This window comes from Pyrus communis, chromosome 12 (assembly GCF_963583255.1).
Source record: "Pyrus communis chromosome 12, drPyrComm1.1, whole genome shotgun sequence".
NCBI classification, from domain to species: Eukaryota; Viridiplantae; Streptophyta; class Magnoliopsida; order Rosales; family Rosaceae; genus Pyrus; species Pyrus communis.
Window position 1 is genome coordinate 21147238 of NC_084814.1, and position 18382 is coordinate 21165619.

At 36.4% G+C, this 18382-nt stretch overlaps 2 protein-coding genes across 30 annotated transcripts in view; both read right to left on the reverse strand.

The window, feature by feature from the left end:
* Nucleotides 1-12224, reverse strand: part of LOC137710392 (uncharacterized) — a 31537-nt gene extending 19313 nt beyond the window's left edge. For 4 of the 29 annotated variants that reach the window (XM_068449374.1, XM_068449369.1, XM_068449371.1 and 1 more), the window contains exons 1-12: nt 11412-12219; nt 10929-11000; nt 10382-10480; nt 9798-9866; nt 9182-9253; nt 8578-8646; nt 7969-8034; nt 7359-7430; nt 6763-6834; nt 6159-6230; nt 5564-5632; nt 4954-5022 (exon numbers count right to left, since the gene is read on the reverse strand). In XM_068449374.1, coding sequence (XP_068305475.1) covers nt 4954-5022; nt 5564-5632; nt 6159-6230; nt 6763-6834; nt 7359-7430; nt 7969-8034; nt 8578-8646; nt 9182-9253; nt 9798-9866; nt 10382-10480; nt 10929-11000; nt 11412-11906 — 1296 coding nt within the window. In that variant the 5' untranslated portion in view covers nt 11907-12219. Of the gene's footprint in view, nt 1-4953; nt 5023-5563; nt 5633-6158; nt 6231-6762; nt 6835-7358; nt 7431-7968; nt 8035-8577; nt 8647-9181; nt 9254-9797; nt 9867-10381; nt 10481-10928; nt 11001-11411 lie in introns of all 29 variants that reach the window. The other 25 variants (XM_068449378.1, XM_068449367.1, XM_068449364.1 and 22 more) reach the window with 20 other exon arrangements.
* A 454-nt stretch (nt 12225-12678) lies between these two features.
* LOC137710568 (zinc finger CCCH domain-containing protein 67-like) lies at nt 12679-17291 on the reverse strand. The gene is made up of 6 exons (XM_068449634.1): nt 16565-17291; nt 16207-16272; nt 15558-15677; nt 15123-15398; nt 13309-13581; nt 12679-13100 (listed from the first exon to the last, which is right to left on the reverse strand). Exons 1-6 carry the CDS (start codon nt 17222-17224, stop codon nt 12888-12890), a joined length of 1608 nt encoding a protein of 535 aa, XP_068305735.1. The 5' UTR covers nt 17225-17291; the 3' UTR covers nt 12679-12887.
* Between the last annotated feature and the right edge of the window lie 1091 nt (nt 17292-18382).

The window sequence follows — 18382 nt, forward strand, 5'->3', positions numbered from 1 at the left end:
TTGCAGCGTCAATCATTTTCATACTATGGTCCATGATTGAACCAGAATTATCAATTTTGTAAGTTGTTAGCAGCGACATATATTGGCTGATCTCTGCTTTCTGTGACTCTATGAATTTTTTCTCAATAGCCTTCAAGTAATTAGTTGCTAAATCATGTTTCTTAATGCCTCCACGAACTGTATCAGTCATACCACTCTCCAGGATAGAAAGTGCCACTTTGTCAGCTTTTGTCCACCTTCCATGATCAGTCTTCTCAGCTCTAGTACTTTGATATGTGATCATTGGTCTTGGAGTATCAATGACAATCTCATACTCATTGATTGTCAATAACAATCCAATTTCTCTCCTCCATATTCTGTAGTTAGTCCCTCCAATGATAATTGGGATATTTTCCAAGTTCAAAGTCTTCAAGGATATTGCAGACACTGCAGATGAAATCACAATCATGAACCAACTAGGTTCCTGATTTCCTTTTGCAGTTCGCACATCAAAACTTACATCAATGATTCATACATACAGACTTATCAACACATAGTTGACAATCATACATAGAATGACTAATTCATCGAGAACTTAGAAGATCACAATAAGATATGCAACAATAGACAGTTCTCAAGTGTCTCATGCATGCTGCAGATGAGAATTTTGCAAGATATGAAAATAATAGTAATCTTAATTGCGAGTAGTTAGTCCTTTACAAAGAAACTTCAATCAATAATATCACATAATGTTAAATTTCCTTGAACTAATTTGGTTTTTTTTTCTTTTTTTTTTTAACTTACGAACCACTCAATTTCAAGACTGAATTCATAGAATGTAGTCTAGGCTCTGATGCCACATGTTAACATAAACATATTCCCATAAACATATAATATGAATCACAGAACTTCAAACACAAAACCACGTTCATAAACCTTTGAACATATAACAAACACATTACCTGTAGATGAATTCGAAGATTATTTCAAAAGAATAGAGCACGGTAACTGTGAGAGCAAAGGCCACTTTATATATATATATATATATATATATATATATATATGTATATCATAATCCTAGCCAAGTCCTACAAAGGATTCCCCTGTTAAAATCCATGTAGACAACCAATTCAACACACAGTGTTTCAGCATGACATGGATTACAAATCCACTCCCAATAAGGACTTCATATTTAATCTTGAATCAAATAACTTAATCCACATATTCATACTCATACTCATGCTCATATTCCCCTATGTCTGTCTATATATATATATATATATGTATGTATATATATATGTATGTATGTATATATATATGTATGTATGTATATATATGTATGTATGTATATATATATATATGTATGTATGTATATATATATATACATGTATGTATGTATATATATATGTATGTATGTATATATATATATGTATGTATGTATGTATATGTGTGTGTATGTATGTATATGTGTGTGTATGTATGTATATGTGTGTGTGTGTGTGTGTGTGTGTGTGTGTGTGTATGTATGTATATGTGTGTGTGTGTGTGTGTGTGTGTGTGTGTGTGTGTGTGTGTGTATTGTTCGGTTCTCAGTTAAATACTTGGGCACAAGTATGTCACTTTATTTAGGTTTGCAGCAGTTGCTTCTGGCTTGTTACAAGGTAAGGCACATATTCATACTCATACTCATGCTCATACAAGGTCTGTCTATATATATATATGTATGTATGTATATGTGTGTGTGTGTGTGTGTGTGTATTGTGCGGTTCTCAGTTAAATAATTGGGCACAAGTATGTCACTTTATTTAGGTTTGCAGCAGTTGCTTCTGGCTTGTTACAGGACCTTACCTTGTATCAATCTGATCATCCCACTCCCCAAGTCCGAGAGCTCACTTGGTGCCTAAGATTGGATTTGATTTGGTAACACAGTAAATTCAAGCATGTTGAAGGACGGAAGAAACAAAGAAGTTTTGTCCAAATTAAAAGGTAGAAGATGAAGTGCAGAGTGAAGAAAACATATCATTTTCAACCCCCCACAAAATGGTAGGATACCAACATCTCTTGTAACTTATCCCTTCTAATCCCGTCCCCAGATGAAGAATCATTCACAACGACCTTCATTTCTTACTTCACCATATCTTAAAATAGCAAATTATCAAGTCTAATTCTACACATCAAATGAGAAGGGTTGACAAATTCACTTCAGGAGGAGGCACATACACCAGTTTTTTTTTTGTCAAACCTCATAAATTCTTCGGGCACTCTCGTTTGTTTTGCTCATTGTCGTCGAGGATCATCAAATCTTTTTGTCCCGTCGAATTATTCTTCGCGATGAGAGGATCAAATAATCTCTATGTAGACACTAACTTGGTTCAAAAAACAAAATGTTTGAGTTCGTCCAGCAATTCTACCCCTTTGTTGGGGTTTGTTTGGTTTGGAGGTCAATAGTTAACACAATCACTTCTGTAGGTAGGATTATCCAACAAGCAAATCAAAGATTATTGGAAGACACCATAACCACAAAGCAAAGTTGAGAGGATACTCCCCAAATTTAACCTGTATATTCTAGTAAAATCACTTCAACTACGAAATGATTTACATTTTCCGGCTTCAATTAAGTTCTTACATCCGAAAGACCGCTGGCAGCTGGGTGACAAGGTTTGAACATTTCCAAGTTAAAAATAACAAAACGATTAACTCCTCTAGCTGGCGTTTCATGCAAAACTTATAACTCATGCTGTTGCGGAATTGTAGCATCAGTCCCAGCTCTACTTCCAGACGTTCAAAGGGCATGAGAAGGAAAAGAAAGAAGTCAAAACACGAAAAATCCGACTATTATCCCTAAAAAAATGGTAATTCGTACATCAAAATCATGAGAGGTAAATAAACACAAGACTATAATACCGGAGTGATGACATCATTCCATTCTGCAGTTTCGGAATGAATCCCATGAGATTCATAAGTGGATTGTGGGCGAGATTCTTCTAAAGGTGTAGGATCAGGGTGATTAAACAAGCAGCTGTTTTCATACCTGCAAGTGCCAGTTTGCATATAGTGCAAACAATCTGCCATCCCCTGTAATACGTTAAAATAATTATTCAGCGAATACATGGACACTTGATAGTAGCTCCAACAGACTAAGAAAATAGCAAAGACAAAATCTTAGATATTCATTCCTCATATTTTTGCAGATCAAACCGAGAGTTTATACCGGACGAATTGGCAGGCCCAAAAAGTTAAGTTCCAGAGCTGGAGCTACAGAGGGTTCCCCTTTACATTGTCCTGGGCAATACTGCAACAAGCTCAAGTGTTATATTAACATCATGAAACTGTTACTAGGCCGCCATGCACATTGCACAGATTTGAATAGTAGGCTACAAAGGGAAAGAAATGTCATTCACAATTTAAAAATTAATTGTAATCCTGTATAAAAAGGAATATGTGATTGTAATGTAACACCATAAAATTGTCATGAAAACACATTGACTATAAGTTGATCACGTTCAAGACCCTCATCGTTCTATAGTTAGCTACAAGATAAAAGGTTTAAGATACGTCGCCTATGAGTTGATCATGTTCAGTTGTGCATGCTAACCTACTAGCTTTCAGATAAACCATATGAGAAGCCCCATCGTCACTCAAAACAGAAAGAGTTAAGATACTACGTGAGACCAAATATGAAAAGTAAAAGAAAACTTAAGGATGTAAGGCATGAAAACCAAGCAATTGAAGTTCAAAACCAGAACTTCGGACAGATAATAATCTTGCTTCCGGTCTGGTCTTGCTTCTCTGTCAACTCTTCACTCTGCTTTGCCATGTCCGTAGACACCATCTAAACAAATATAATATAGTTGAAAACACCAAGAAACACAAAGTGAGCACCAACAACACAAATATTTCATCCAGTCGTACAAGGCCCGATGCATTAATGTTCCAAACACTAAATGCAGGTCCAAAGTCACCATTTTTCAGTTAATCCGAAGTACCAATATTCACGTACAAATTTCACCACAGAGATGCATGTGAAAGAAAAACATCATCTCTAACAAATATGACTAGTGCTTCATTTCGAGTCAATTCCACTGACAAAGATCATCATCACGGCATAATAAATTAACCGATTCACATTCTTTACACTATAACACATGCATACATGCATTTTTCTGCTAAAGCATCAAACAAAGAGAGATAAACACCAAAAGTCTCAATCTTTCAACCATAAACATGCATATGCAAATGCTAAGTACAAAAAGTTAAGACACTACTTGAAACCAAATATGCAAAGTAAAATAAACTTAATGATGTAAACATGAAAACCAAGCAATTGCAGTAAAAAGTTCAAAACCAGAACTTCGGATAGATAATAACCTTGTTTTTGGTCTGGCCTTGCTTCTCTGCCAACTCTCCCCTTTGCTTTGCCTTGTCCTTAGACACCTTCTAAACAATATGATAAAGTTGAAAACACCAAGAAACACAAAGTGAGCACCAACAACACAAATACTTCATCCAGTCATACAAGGCCAGATGCATTAATGTTTCAAACACTAAATGCAGGTCCAAAGTTGCCATTTTTCAGTTAATCCGAAGTACCAATTTTCACGAACAAATTTCACCACAAAGATGCATGTTAAACAAAAACATCATCTCTAACAAATATGACAGTTGCTTCATTTCGAGTCAATTCCACTGACAAAGATCATCATCACGGCATAATAAACTAACCAATTAACACATTCTTTACACTATAACACATGCATACATGCATTTTTCAGCTAAAGCACGAAACAAAGAGAGCTAAACACGAAAAGTCTCAATCCTTCAACCATAAACATACATATGCAAATGCTACATACAAAAAGTTAAGATACTACTTGAAACCAAATATGCAAAGTAAAACAAACTTAATGATGTAAACATGAAAACCAAGCAATTGCAGTAAAAAGTTCAAAACCAGAACTTTGGATAGATAATAACCTTGTTTTTGGTCTGGCCTTGCTTCTCTGCCAACTCTTCCCTCTGCTTTGCATTGTCCTTAAACACCTTCTAAACAAGATGATAAAGTTGAAAACACCAAGAAACACAAGGTGAGCACCAACAACACAAATATTTCATCCAGTCATACAAGGCCAGATGCATTAATGTTTCAAACATTAAATGCAGGTCCAAAGTCGTGATTTTTCAGTTAATCTTAAGTACCAATTTTCACATACAAATTTCACCACAAAGATGCATGTGAAAAAGAAAAAACATCATCTCTAACAAATATGACAAGTGCTTCATTTCGAGTCAATTCCACTGACAAAGATCATCATCACGACATAATAAACTAACCGATTAACACATTCTTTACACTATTAACACATCCATACATGCATTATTCAGCTAAAGCACGAAACAAAGAGAGCTAAACACGAAAAGTCTCAATCCTTCAACCATAAACAAACATATGCAAATGCTAAATACAAAAAGTTAAGATACTACTTGAAACCAAATATGCAAAGTAAAACAAACTTAATGATGTAAACATGAAAACCAAGCAATTGCAGTAAAAAGTTCAAAACCAGAACTTCGGATAGATAATAACCTTGTTTTTGGTCTGGCCTTGCTTCTCTGCCAACTCTCCCCTCTGCTTTGCACTGTCCTTAAACACCTTCTAAACAATATGATAAAGTTGAAAACACCAAGAAACACAAAGTGAGCACCACCAACACAAATATTTCATCCAGTCAATGCATTAATGTTTCAAACATTAAATGCAGGTCCAAAGTCGCGATTTTTCAGTTAATCCGAAGTACCAATTTTCACGTACAAATTTCACCACAAAGATGCATGTGAAAGAAAAGCACCATCTCTAACAAATATGACAAGTGCTTCATTTCGAGTCAATTCCACTGACAAAGATCATCATCACGACATAATAAACTAACCGATTAACACATTCTTTACACTATAACACATGCATACACGCATTTTTCAGCTAAAGCACGAAACAAAGAGAGCTAAACATGAAAAGTCTCAATCCTTCAACCATAAACAAATATATGCAAATGCTAAATACAAAAAGTTAAGATACTACTTGAAACCAAATATGCAAAGTAAAACAAACTTAATGATGTAAACATGAAAACCAAGCAATTGCAGTAAAAAGTTCAAAACCAGAACTTCGGATAGATAATAACCTTGTTTTTGGTCTGGCCTTGCTTCTCTGCCAACTCTCCCCTCTGCTTTGCCTCGTCCTTAGACACCTTCTTCTAATAAATATGATAAAGTTCAAAACAGCAAGAAACACAAAGTGAGCACCAACAATACAAATATTTCCTACAATCATAAAAGGCCATATGCATTAATGTCTAAAACGCTAAATGCAGACCCAAAGTACTGATTTTTCAAGTACAAATTTCACCACAAAGATGCATGTGAAAGAAAATGTCATCTCTAACCAATATGATAAGTGCCTCCATTTCGATTTTTTGAGTCAATTGCACTGACAAAGATCATCAACACAGCGTAATAAACAAACCAATCAACACATTCTTTACACTATAACACATGCATACATGCATTTCTCAGCTAAAGCCTGAAAAATTGAGAGTTGAGGCCGGGAAAACACGAAAAGTCTCAATCTTTCAACCATAAACATAGATATGCAAATGCTAAATACAAAAAGTTAAGAAACCACTTGAAACAAAATAGGCGAAGTAAAACAATCTTAATGATGTAAAACATGAAAACCAAACAGTTGCAGTTAAAAGTTCAAAACCAGAACTTCGGATAGATAATTACCTTGCTTTCAGTCTGGTCTTGCTTCTCTGCCAACTCTTCCCTTTGCTTTGCCTTGTCCTTAGACACCTTCATCTAATAAATATGATAAAGTTCAAAATGCCAAGAAACACAAAATGAGCACCGAAAACACAAATATTTCATGCAATCATAGAAGGCCATAAGCATTAATGTCTCAAACGCTAAATGCAGGCCCAAAGTCCCCATTTTTTTTGTTAATCCAAGGTCCGAAGTTTTCATGTACAAATTTCACCAAGCATGTGAAATCTCTTAACAAATATGATATGTGCTGCCATTTCGAGCCAATTCTGCTAACAAAAATCATCATCGTGGCATAACAAACTAACGATTAACACATTCTTTAATTACACTATAGCACATGCATACATGCATTTCTCAGCTGAGACAATAAGAATTAAGGCCCGGAAAACACGGAAAGTCTCAATCATTCAACCATAAACATACATATGCAAATGTTAAATACAAAAATTTAAGATACAACTTGAAACCAAATATGCAAAGTAAAACTAACTTAATGATGTTAAACATGAAAACCAAGTAGTTGCAGTAAAAAACCAGAACATCAGATAGATAAGAACCTTGCTTTCGGTCTGGTCTTGCCTCTCTGCCAACTCTTCCTTCTGCTTTGCCTTGTCCTTAGACAGCTTCTTCTAATAAATATGATAAAGTTCAAAACACAAAGAAACACAAAGTGAGCACCAACAACACAAATATTTCCTGCAATCATACAAGGCCAGATGCATTAATTTCGCAAACGCTAAATGCAGGCCCAAAGTCCCCATTTTTTTTGTTAATCCAAAGTCCCGAATTTTCAAGTACAAATTTCACGACAAAGATGCATGTAAAAGAAAAACTTCATCTCTAACAAAAAATAGTGCCTCCATTTTGAGTCAATTTCGCTGACAAAGATCATCATCACGGCATAATAGACTAACCGATCAACACATTCTTTACACTATAACACATGCATACATGCACTTTTCAGCTAAAGCATGAAACAAAGAGAGCTAAACACGAAAAGTCTCAATCTTTCAACCATAAACATACATATGCAAATGCTAAATACAAAAAGTTAAGATACTACTTGAAACAAAATATGCGAAGTAAAACAAACTCAATGATGTAGAACATGAAAACCAAGCAGTTGCAGTAAAAAGTTCAAAACCAGAACTTTGGATAGATAATGACCTTGCTTTCAGTCTGGTCTTGCTTCTCTGCCAACTCTTCCGTCTGCTTTGCCTTGTCCTTAGACACCTTCGTCCAAAAAATATGATAAAGTTCAAAATACCAAGAAACACAAAATGCACACCAAAAACACAAATAATTTATGCAATCATAGAAGGCCATAAGCATTAATGTCTCAAACGCTAAATGCAGGCCCAAAGTCCCGATTCTTTTTGTTAATCCAAAGTCCAAATTTTTCATGTACAAATTTCACGAAAAAAGTTGCATGTGAATGAAAAACATCATCTCTACAAATATGATATGTGCCTCCATTTTGAGTCAATTCCTGCTGACAAATATCATCAATCGGTGCATAATAAACTAACCAATTAACACATTCTTTAGACTATAACACATGCATTCATGCATTCCTCAGCTAAAACAATGAGAGCTGAGGGCGGGAAAACACGAATAAGTCTCAATCTTTCAACCATAAACATACATATGCAAGTGCTAAATGCACAAAGTTAAGATACTACTTGAAACCATATAAGCAAAGTAAAACAAACTTAATGATGTAAAACATGAAAACCAAGCAGTTGCAGTAAAAAAGAACTTCGGATAGATAATAACCTTGATTTCGGTCTGGTCTTGGTTCTCTGCAAACTCTTCCCTCTGCTTTGCTTTCTCCTTAGACATCTTCTATTAAATGGATAAAGTTCAAAACACCAAGAAACACAAGGGGAGCATCAACAAAATAAATATTTCACGCAATCATAAAGGCCAAATGTATTAAATCTCAAATACTAAATCGTGGCCCAAAGTCCAAATTTTTTTGTTATTCCAAAGTCCCAAATTTTCACATACAATTTTCACCAAAAAGATGCATATGAAATTATGAATGAAAACATCATCTCTAACAAATATGACATGTGCCTCCATTTCAAGTCAATTCTGCTGACAAAGATCATGATCGCAGCTTAATAAACTAACCGGTTATAACATTCTTTACACCATAACACATGCATACATGCATTTCTCAGTTGAAACAATGAGAGCTGAAGTCGGGAAAACAAGAAAAGTCTCAATCTTTCAACAATAAACATACATATGAAAATGCTAAATACAAAAAGTTAAGATACTACTTGAAATCATATATGCAAAGTAAAACAAACTTAATGATGCAAAACATTAAAAGCAGTTGCATTGAAAACCAGAACTATGGATAGATAATAACCTTGCTTTCGGTCTGGTCTTGCTTCACTGCCAACTCTTCCCTCTGCTTTGCCTTGTCCTTTGACACCTTCTTCTAATAAATTTGATAAAGTTCAAAACACCAAGAAACACAAAGTGAGCATCAACAACACAAATATTTCCTGCAATCATACAAGGCCGGATGCATTAATGTCTCAAACACTAAATGCGGGCTCAAAGTCTCAATTTTTTTTGTTTATCAAAAATCCCAATCTTTTCATGTACAAACTTCACCATGAAGATGCATGTGAAAGAGAAATATCATCTCCAAAAAATATGATATGCGCCTCCATTTTGAGTCAATGCCGCTGGAAAAATCATCATCGTGGCATAATAAACGAACCGATTAACACATTCTTTTCGCTATAACAGATGCGTACATGCATTTCTTAGCTGAACCAATCAGAGCTGAGGCTGGGTAAACACGAATAGTCTCAATCTTTCAACCATAAACATACATATGCAAATGCTAAATACAAAATGTTAAGATAGTACATGACACCAAATATGCAAAGTAAAACAATCTTAATGATGTAAAGCAGGAAAACCAAGTAGTTGCAGCAAAAAGTTAAAAACCAGAACTTCGGATTGATATTAACCTTGCTTTCGGTCTGGAATTGCTTCTCCACCAACTCTTCCCGCTGCTTTGCCTTGTCCTTAGACACCTCCTGATAAATATGATAAAACACCAAGAAACACAAAGTGAGCACAAAAAAAATACAAATATTTCCTGCAATCATACAAGGCCATATGCATTAAAGTCTCAAACGCTAAATGCATACCCAAAGTCCCCATTTTTTTTTGTTAATTCAAAGTCCCCATTTTTAACGTACAAATTTCAGAACAAATATGCACATGAAAGAAAACATCACCTCTAACAAATATGATTTGCGCCTACATTTCAAGTCAATTCTGCTAACAAAGATCATCATCGCAGCATATTAAACGAACTGACTATAACATATGCATGCATTCATTTCTCAACTGAAACAATGAAAGCTAAGGCCGGGAAAACACGGAAAGTCTCAATCTTCCAACCATAAACATGCATATGCAAATGCTAAATACAAAAAGTTAAGATACTACTTGAAACCAAATATGCAGAGTAAAAACAAACATAATGACAGAAAACATGAAAACCAAGCAATTTGCTGTCAAATCATAACCTCAAATAGATAATAACCTTGCTTTCAGTCGGGTCTTGCTTTTCTGCCAACTCTTCCCTTGGCTTTGCCTTGTCCTTAGACACCTTCAACACAAAGTCACCAACAAACATTTCCTGCTATCATACAAGGCCAGATGCATTAACGTTTCAAACACTAAATGCAGGCCCAAAGTCCCAATTTTTTTTGTTAATCCAAAGTCCTGATGTTTCGCGGACAAATTTCACCATAAAGATGCATGTGAAAGAAAAACTTCATCTCTAACAATTCTGATAAATGCCTCCATTTCGAGTCAACGGCAGCACAATAAACTAACCAATTAACATATACTTTACACTATAACATATGCATGCATGCATTTCTCAGCTGAAACAATGAGAGCTGGGGCCTAAAAAACATGAAATGTCTGTCTTTCAACCATAAACACACATGCAAATGCTATATACAAAAAGTGAAGATACTATTTGAAACCAAATATGCAAAGCAAAACAAACTTAATGATGTAAAACATGAAAACCAAGCACTTGCTGTGAAAACCAGAACTTCGGAATTCGGATAGATAATAACCTTGCTTTCGGTCTGGTCTTGCTTCTCTGCCAACTCTTCCCCCTGCATTGCCTTGTCCTTGGACAGCTTCATCTAATAAATATGATATAGTTCAAAACACCAAGAAACACAAAGTGAGCACCAACAACACAAATACTTAATGCAATCATACAAGGCCAGATGCATTACTGTCTCAAACACTAAATGCAGGCCCAAGGTCCCCATTTTTCACGTACAAATTTCACTACAAAGATGCATGTGAAAGAAAATCTTCATCTTTAACAAATATGATGTGTCTCCATTTCGAGTCAATCCCGCTGACAAACATCATCGTCACGGCATAATAAACTAACCGATTAACACATTCTTTATACTATAACACATGCATACATGCATTTCTCAGCTCAAACAATGAGAGGTGAGGCCGGAAAACACGAAAAGCCTCAATCTTTCAACCCTAAACATACATATGCAATTGCTAAATGCGAAAGACGAGTGATATACCAGCCTGTTTTTCCTTCTCCGAGAGCGCTTACTTGTGCTACTCTCCTCAACAACCTCCTTCACCACCTCACCACCGCTCTCATTCCCTCCTCCCCCGCTGCCGCTTTCGCTCTTTTCGCTCTCTCTCTCCTTCTCAGTTTCCTCTTGAGTCTCTCTCTCCTTGCCTTCTTCTTTTTCCTCCTTTTCCTTCAACCTCAATTCCCGACTCTTCCGAATCTCATCGAGGAAGGCAGGGTCGGGATTCCTAATCCATTCGATCACGGCGGGATCGAGTGTCCGAATCAAATCAACTATTTCAGGATCGAGATCGGACGGCGCAGGAGACGGAATAGACTGTGGATGACCACCTTGATCATCGACGGGGTTGTTGTTAATGGGATTTAGGGGAACGGCGACGCCTTCAAGGAGTTCCGATTGCAGTCCGGATCGATAGTACCTATAAATTTCGACCAACTCTGTAAATGACACCGGTTGCTGAACACCCGTTGGCAACATTGGTAGTTTTTGTGCTGGCGGGGACGGCGGCTGAAACTGGGTTGCTGGGTTTGCTCTGAACCTTCAACTAGCAGCTACATTATCATTACGGATTAAATTGAGTTTTAGTTGGTTGATTATTTGTAGAAACTGGGTTTTGACTGGTTAAATCACAGTCGTCGGCTTTTACTAGCAGAGGCATGTTTGGATTGCTTTTCGACTCCAAAGCTTCTTTGGAAAAGCGGATACTCATGTACTTGGATGCGCTGGCTACAGTGTCTATACGGTCCTAAACAACTCATACTTCGATACGACGGAATTATGAACGGACAAAGCTTTGAGCTACTTTACAACTTTCAAAATGTATCAAAATCCCAACTGAATCATAAACCAATAAACTTTGAGCTATTTTATAACTTTCAAAATATTTCAAAATCTCAACTGAATACACCACTTACTCTATCATTTTGATTATCCTTGGTTTTTATTTTGGGGCAAAAGTTGACTAATATAACCTCAATTGACGTATTCATTGACTTATATGACCTGAGTTCACCGTTAACTTCACAGGTCCCCTCTGGTGCTGTGACCTACAAACATGTTATTTTGTACTATGGGTTCGTCTTTTTCACTGGTGTTTTATATGCAAGTTTAATCAATGTTACATGAAACAGACAACGCAAACGCCGCAACAAGTTCGATACACAACAGAAGATGCCAGCAGAAATTCATGGAGTGACATCAACAACCAAGCCATTTGAAGATGCTCGGGGAATAGGCAACGACGACGAAATTGAAAGGATATTCCCCGACTAAACTTGTATTTTCCGGTAAAGTGACATGGATAAGAAATCATTTACACGTTTCATTCACAACTAAAAAGTTCGTGTCATCCGCGTGAAAAGGTTTGATACATTTCTAAGATTAAATTTACCGAAAGAGAGATTACACATGTCCTCGGTGATGCGAATCCTGTGCTCTAGGAAAGCATTCATGCATAACTTATTGCACGGGCTGCGGCTGACTTGTACCATCAGTTCCACGTCTGCTCCCAGCTATTCCCACCCCATTAGTAGTCGCCCAGTCACCGAAAGGAAGTTGATGATCAGGACCAGATGTAGTTGAAGATGATATATGTGTCGAGTGGTCAAATTTACAAGCTGGCCCAAATTTGCAAATGCCAAAGCGACTGTAATGTGTGCAAATGTTCTGATCCTGGATTTTGAAACAAATTTTGTGTGATCAATGACATGCAATCATGTAATATGTAATCAAACAGACGCCCTCATCATCGAGGGAAGGGGAGACAACAATTAGTCAATAATCTTTATGATTCAGGAACAAAGTGAAAAAAAAACCCTTTCTAAGGTCATATTCCGAAATCAGGAACTCATTACCAAACACGGTCAAAAGAAGAGCTTACTGGTCTCAACGGCAGGCCTTTGTCACTGAGTTCAGTGAATAGGGGGGCTACGGCGGTCTGAGTTTTTGGATGGTGATATTTGCAATTAGATTTAAACTTGCAATCTCCCGTTCTTAAGAAATAACTGCAATCACGTTGGCCAGGTCTTTCTGGGAACTCTTCAACTTGATTCTGGTGTGGATATTGTTTGTAGACGTTGGTTTCAGTCACTGAGTTGTTCATCATATATAGTGGACGTGCAGGCATGCTCCTTTCTGGTATAAATGGTGGAGCCTAAAGGTGCAAACAGAAAAACAATTAGCATGACAATTAATATTAGGGATATCAGAAACTAATACGGATGCCAATTAACAAGCTTCGTACGCAGGAATATCAACTAAACAAATTACTACAACTATTGCAGACAGCAATTTGTCAAACTATTTGGAACTTTAAGTCCTGGTTATAGGATAAAATTCATAGCATCTGTGCATGAGCAAATTATTGGTTGGGTTTTTATCACAAATGGTCCCTGAAATTAACCCACCCCATCAAGATGGTCCCTAAAATTGAAAATCAATCAATGCAGTCCCTAAAATTGGATGTCTCAAATCAATGTGGTCCTTCCGCCTAAATTCCTTTAAAAATTATGTTATGTGTTGATGTGACACATGACCGGGTCCCACAAATCTAATTAAATATTACCATGTGAATATAAAAATATTTAAATAATAGAAAACAAGTTTTAGTTTTATATAATTAAAAATATAAAAATGAAAAAGAAAAAAAGAAGAAAAAGATGAACAATTCTTCTTCCCGTCCCACTCGACCAATCACTACAGTCCCACCCCACTCTGTCCTGTCGCACATGTAACCGCAGTGGACAATTTCCTTGTAGGTGCCAGTGTGGTCGAGCTGGAACTGGGTCCGGGTCTAGTCGGGCTAGGTCGAGTCCACGTCCTGGAGTGATTCGAGAATGGATTTCAGGAAGGTGACACGGAGGTGCGAATCGTCGTTGCTTTCTGAGTCGGAGTCTGAAACGAGCTAAAGTAAAAGAAGCCATTCTTATATTGCGACAAGCTTCTGCTTGTTCATCAAATGATTGGCCAATCCAACAGGCAAAGCTCTTCGTAGATCTTCGAGTCAAAAAAAACATAAACAGAAAGATAGAACGAAGAAGGAAAAACAATCTTGGAAAACTTGGGATTCCATAAACTACCCAATCCCATACCAGCGAACGCCTCAAAACCGAGCCAATTTGAAGCCACACAATTCAACCCTATTAGAAATTATAGAAAATTAAATAAATAAATAAATAAATAATATTTTTCCATTTCAATCGAATCCAGCACGAACAAGAAGCCAGAAAGCTACAAGCTTGAAGCTTGAATCCCAATTTATTCATTTACTTCATCATCTTCTTCTTTTTTTCTTTTTCATTTTTAAATTTTTAATTATATAACACTAAAAACTTGTTTTCTATTAGTTAAATATTTTTATATTATTTAATTAGATTGGTGGAACCCAATTATGTGCCACATCAGCACATAACAGAATTTTTAACGGAATTGTGACAGAAGGACCACATTGATTTGAGACACCCAATTTCAGGGACTACATTGATTGATTTTCAATTTCAGGGACCATTTGAGATAAAACCCTTATTAGATTTATGAGCCAAAAATGAATAAAAAGCATGGCCAAAAAGTATAAGCAAGTTAAACATACAAAAAGATCTTGATCTCTTATCCCTCATAAACTGTTAACTAGTATACCAAAGTGATCACAGTTATTCAAACACGAGACTATAAAAAAGGAGTGCTAAGTAAAAGTACCCGATAACCATTCCATTCTGAATTTTGAGAAGAAACCCCTTGAGGTGGTGGAATCATCATTGGTGTGTAAATTGGAGCCTCATTCAATGGCCGTGGTGCAGACCACGGTGCCACTGTTGATTGTGATGCAACTTGTAACAATGCAGGACCATCTTTGCCAAATCCAGATGGGCGATCAGATCCTCCTATAGCTGTAGGATCAGGGTGGTTAAACCTGCAGTTTGATGCATACTTGCAGGAGCCATTTCGCATATAGTAGGGGCACTCTCTCTCACCCTGTAATAAGTAAACATAAATATTCACAGAAACCGACCAAGACATGATAATAGCTTTATAAAACCAAAAATAAAAAATAAAAAGCTAAGATAAAACCTTGAAAATGGTGATTACATATTAATTTCTCAAAACTTAGAAATTTAGGTATAAAGTATATACCGGTCGAATTGGCAGGCCTAAAAAATTAAGCTCAAGAACTGGAGCTACAGAAGGTTTCAATTTGCTGTGGCTGTATCTGCAATCTGTCCCATACTTGCATCCCCCTGACCTCAAGTAATACTGCAACAAGCTCAAGTGTTGTAACATCATGAAACTGTTACCAGTCCACCACCATACACATTGCAGATATTTGAATATAAGGCACAAAGGGAAGAACTGTTACTGACATCTGAAAGCATATTTGTAATTACTTTATAAACGAAATAAGAGAACGTTGTGAAAAAAGCATACAATTTGATGAAAACCCATCCGGTGGAGATTTGCTAACCAGTTACCAACTTGCTATAATTTGATCAAAACAGATCACTTGCCTCCCCATACAATATAGGCAAATAAAGTTCAAGATTTCAGGATTCAGTACTAGCTACAAGATAGAAGATTTTAGCTTTTTTATTCGGTTATGCATGCCAACCTAATATTTTAGACAAACGGACTCAGAAAAAAACCCATCATCATAACAATGACCACCAGGATAACATATACACGAACTAAAACATAATATACTGATTTGTGACATTTTGATCAAATAATTTCAGTAAAAACCATAACTTCAATTATAAAAATTTCAGAGAATCACAACAATAATAACCTTGCATTCCGTCTGGCTTGGATTCTCTGCCAACTCATCCTTATCCTTGACCCTTTCCCTAGGCACCTTCAATATGAACAAATCAAAACACCAGTAAACCGAAAGTGAGAACCAATAGCAGAAATGTTCTAATCATACAGTCTAAGCCACTCAGAGTTCGCCATCACCATTCTTTAACGCAAAATCTCATTGAAAATGCATGTAAATAAAAAGAACACCATTTTCAGCTACAACCGTACAAATGCAAACACATAAATGGCTTTGCTGCAGAATTTCAGCTTAAACTAACAGAGGCTGGGCAAATATAAACAAAAAAATCCAATCTTTCAACTAAATAATCGAAAGAAAAGAGGCATACCTGGTTGGTTTTCCTACTAACAGGGTGATTAAACTTGCAATTGGATCCAAATTTGCAAGACCCGGTCTTTAGATAATACGAACAGTCTTCAGCTTCCGGCCTCACCGGGTACTGATACCTTCTGTTACTTTCCTGAGTTTCCTCCGCCTTCTTCTCCTCCACCTCACCTCCATCCTCCTCCCACCCCTGATTTCCTCCCCATCCTTCTCCTCCGCCTCCTCCGTCGCTATGACAACTCTGCTCACTCTGCCTCTCATTTTCCTCTCCGTTTAAAATCTCAACCTCTCTCTCACCGGAACTCTTCTCTTCTTCTTCCACTCCCTCCCCGCCCTCCTCCTCCTTCAAATCCACCTTCTGCAACTCACCAGCTCCGTCCTCCTCCTCCTTCAAATCCACCTTCTGCAACTCACCAACTCCGTCCTCCTCCACCTTCTCTGTCGAATCCAGCTTCTGCAACTCATCAGGTTCTCCATCCCCCTCCTCCACCGGCTCTTTCAAATCCAGTTTCTGAAGCTCATCGAGGACCGCATGATCTAGATCAGATGGTGTGGGATCGGGATCTGGGGAGGAAGGCAGAGACCCCTGGTCGGAATGAGCGTGGTTGGTGCTGGGGGTTTCGGGATTTGGGGGAACAACAGAGGTTGCTTCAGAGAGTGCCATTCTCCCTCCACATTTCAAAACCCTAAAATTTTCAGATATGAAAATGAACTGACTATCTTTGACCGAGAGGGACGTAAAAATGGAGTTGGTCCGTTGGTGCGTGAAAAACGCTTTTGGAGGATTTTTTTTTTCTTTCTTTTTTTTTAATAAGTTTTTAATGTGCATACAGAATAATTGACGTATTATAATAATAACGAATAATATGGTTGATTATTTTTATTTGAGAGAAATTTACACAATATTGGCATATATTGGTATTGTGGTTTCTTGTGCCAATATACAAAGATGTGTGTAAGTTTTTTTTACTTAGTATTGTACAATCAGCACGGTCGTCAAAGTGTCAATATACTCCTGTTATATAAATTAGCACAATATGACTTGGTGGTGTATAACTGATATCTTATTTGTGTTATGTGATTTGATCCATAATTTTAAGGATTCAGCTAACTAAGTACATGATTAAAAAAAAAAAACAGACAATTTTCACTCGTAGAAAAGGCCTTGTTATGCAAATAAAGAAAATAATACACATATTATAATATAAATAAAATAGAAAATTCTACAGCATATATTTCTCTTATGTTAATATATACTAGCATATGGGCACACACAAAGTATATGAGATTTTTATTTTTTTATTTTTAGAGATATGTCAGGATTACATGTAGGTGATGGTTTGAAAAAAAAATAGCAAAATTTGGTTTTGTGAAATTACATTTCTGCCTCATATTTCTTATTCATATTCTGTTTTAATTAAAGAGTTAAATTGGTAATTTCATAGAATTTTGATTAACAATAAATGTTTTATTAATTAGTAAAGATGTAATTGTATTCTGAATACACCGACAAAATTTTCAATAAAAACGGTTTTTTGTTGGTGGGTGGGAACACCCAAATGCAATGAATGGTACGTTATTGTTTAAGGTGTGTGAGAGTGTACAATACATTAAGTAATACGCTTTTTTTTCCTTTTTTTATTTTATTTTAATTTTTGGCTTTTTGTTCATATGCTGGCCGACCCGACATGTCGTTTATCAGGGGATTAGACTGTTATCCACGGTAAACGTCTCGTTATCAATAGATGATTCAATATCACACGTCGCATGAGATAAGATTCTTCAATTGACATGAAATGAAATGAACTGTTTTGGTTTGTCC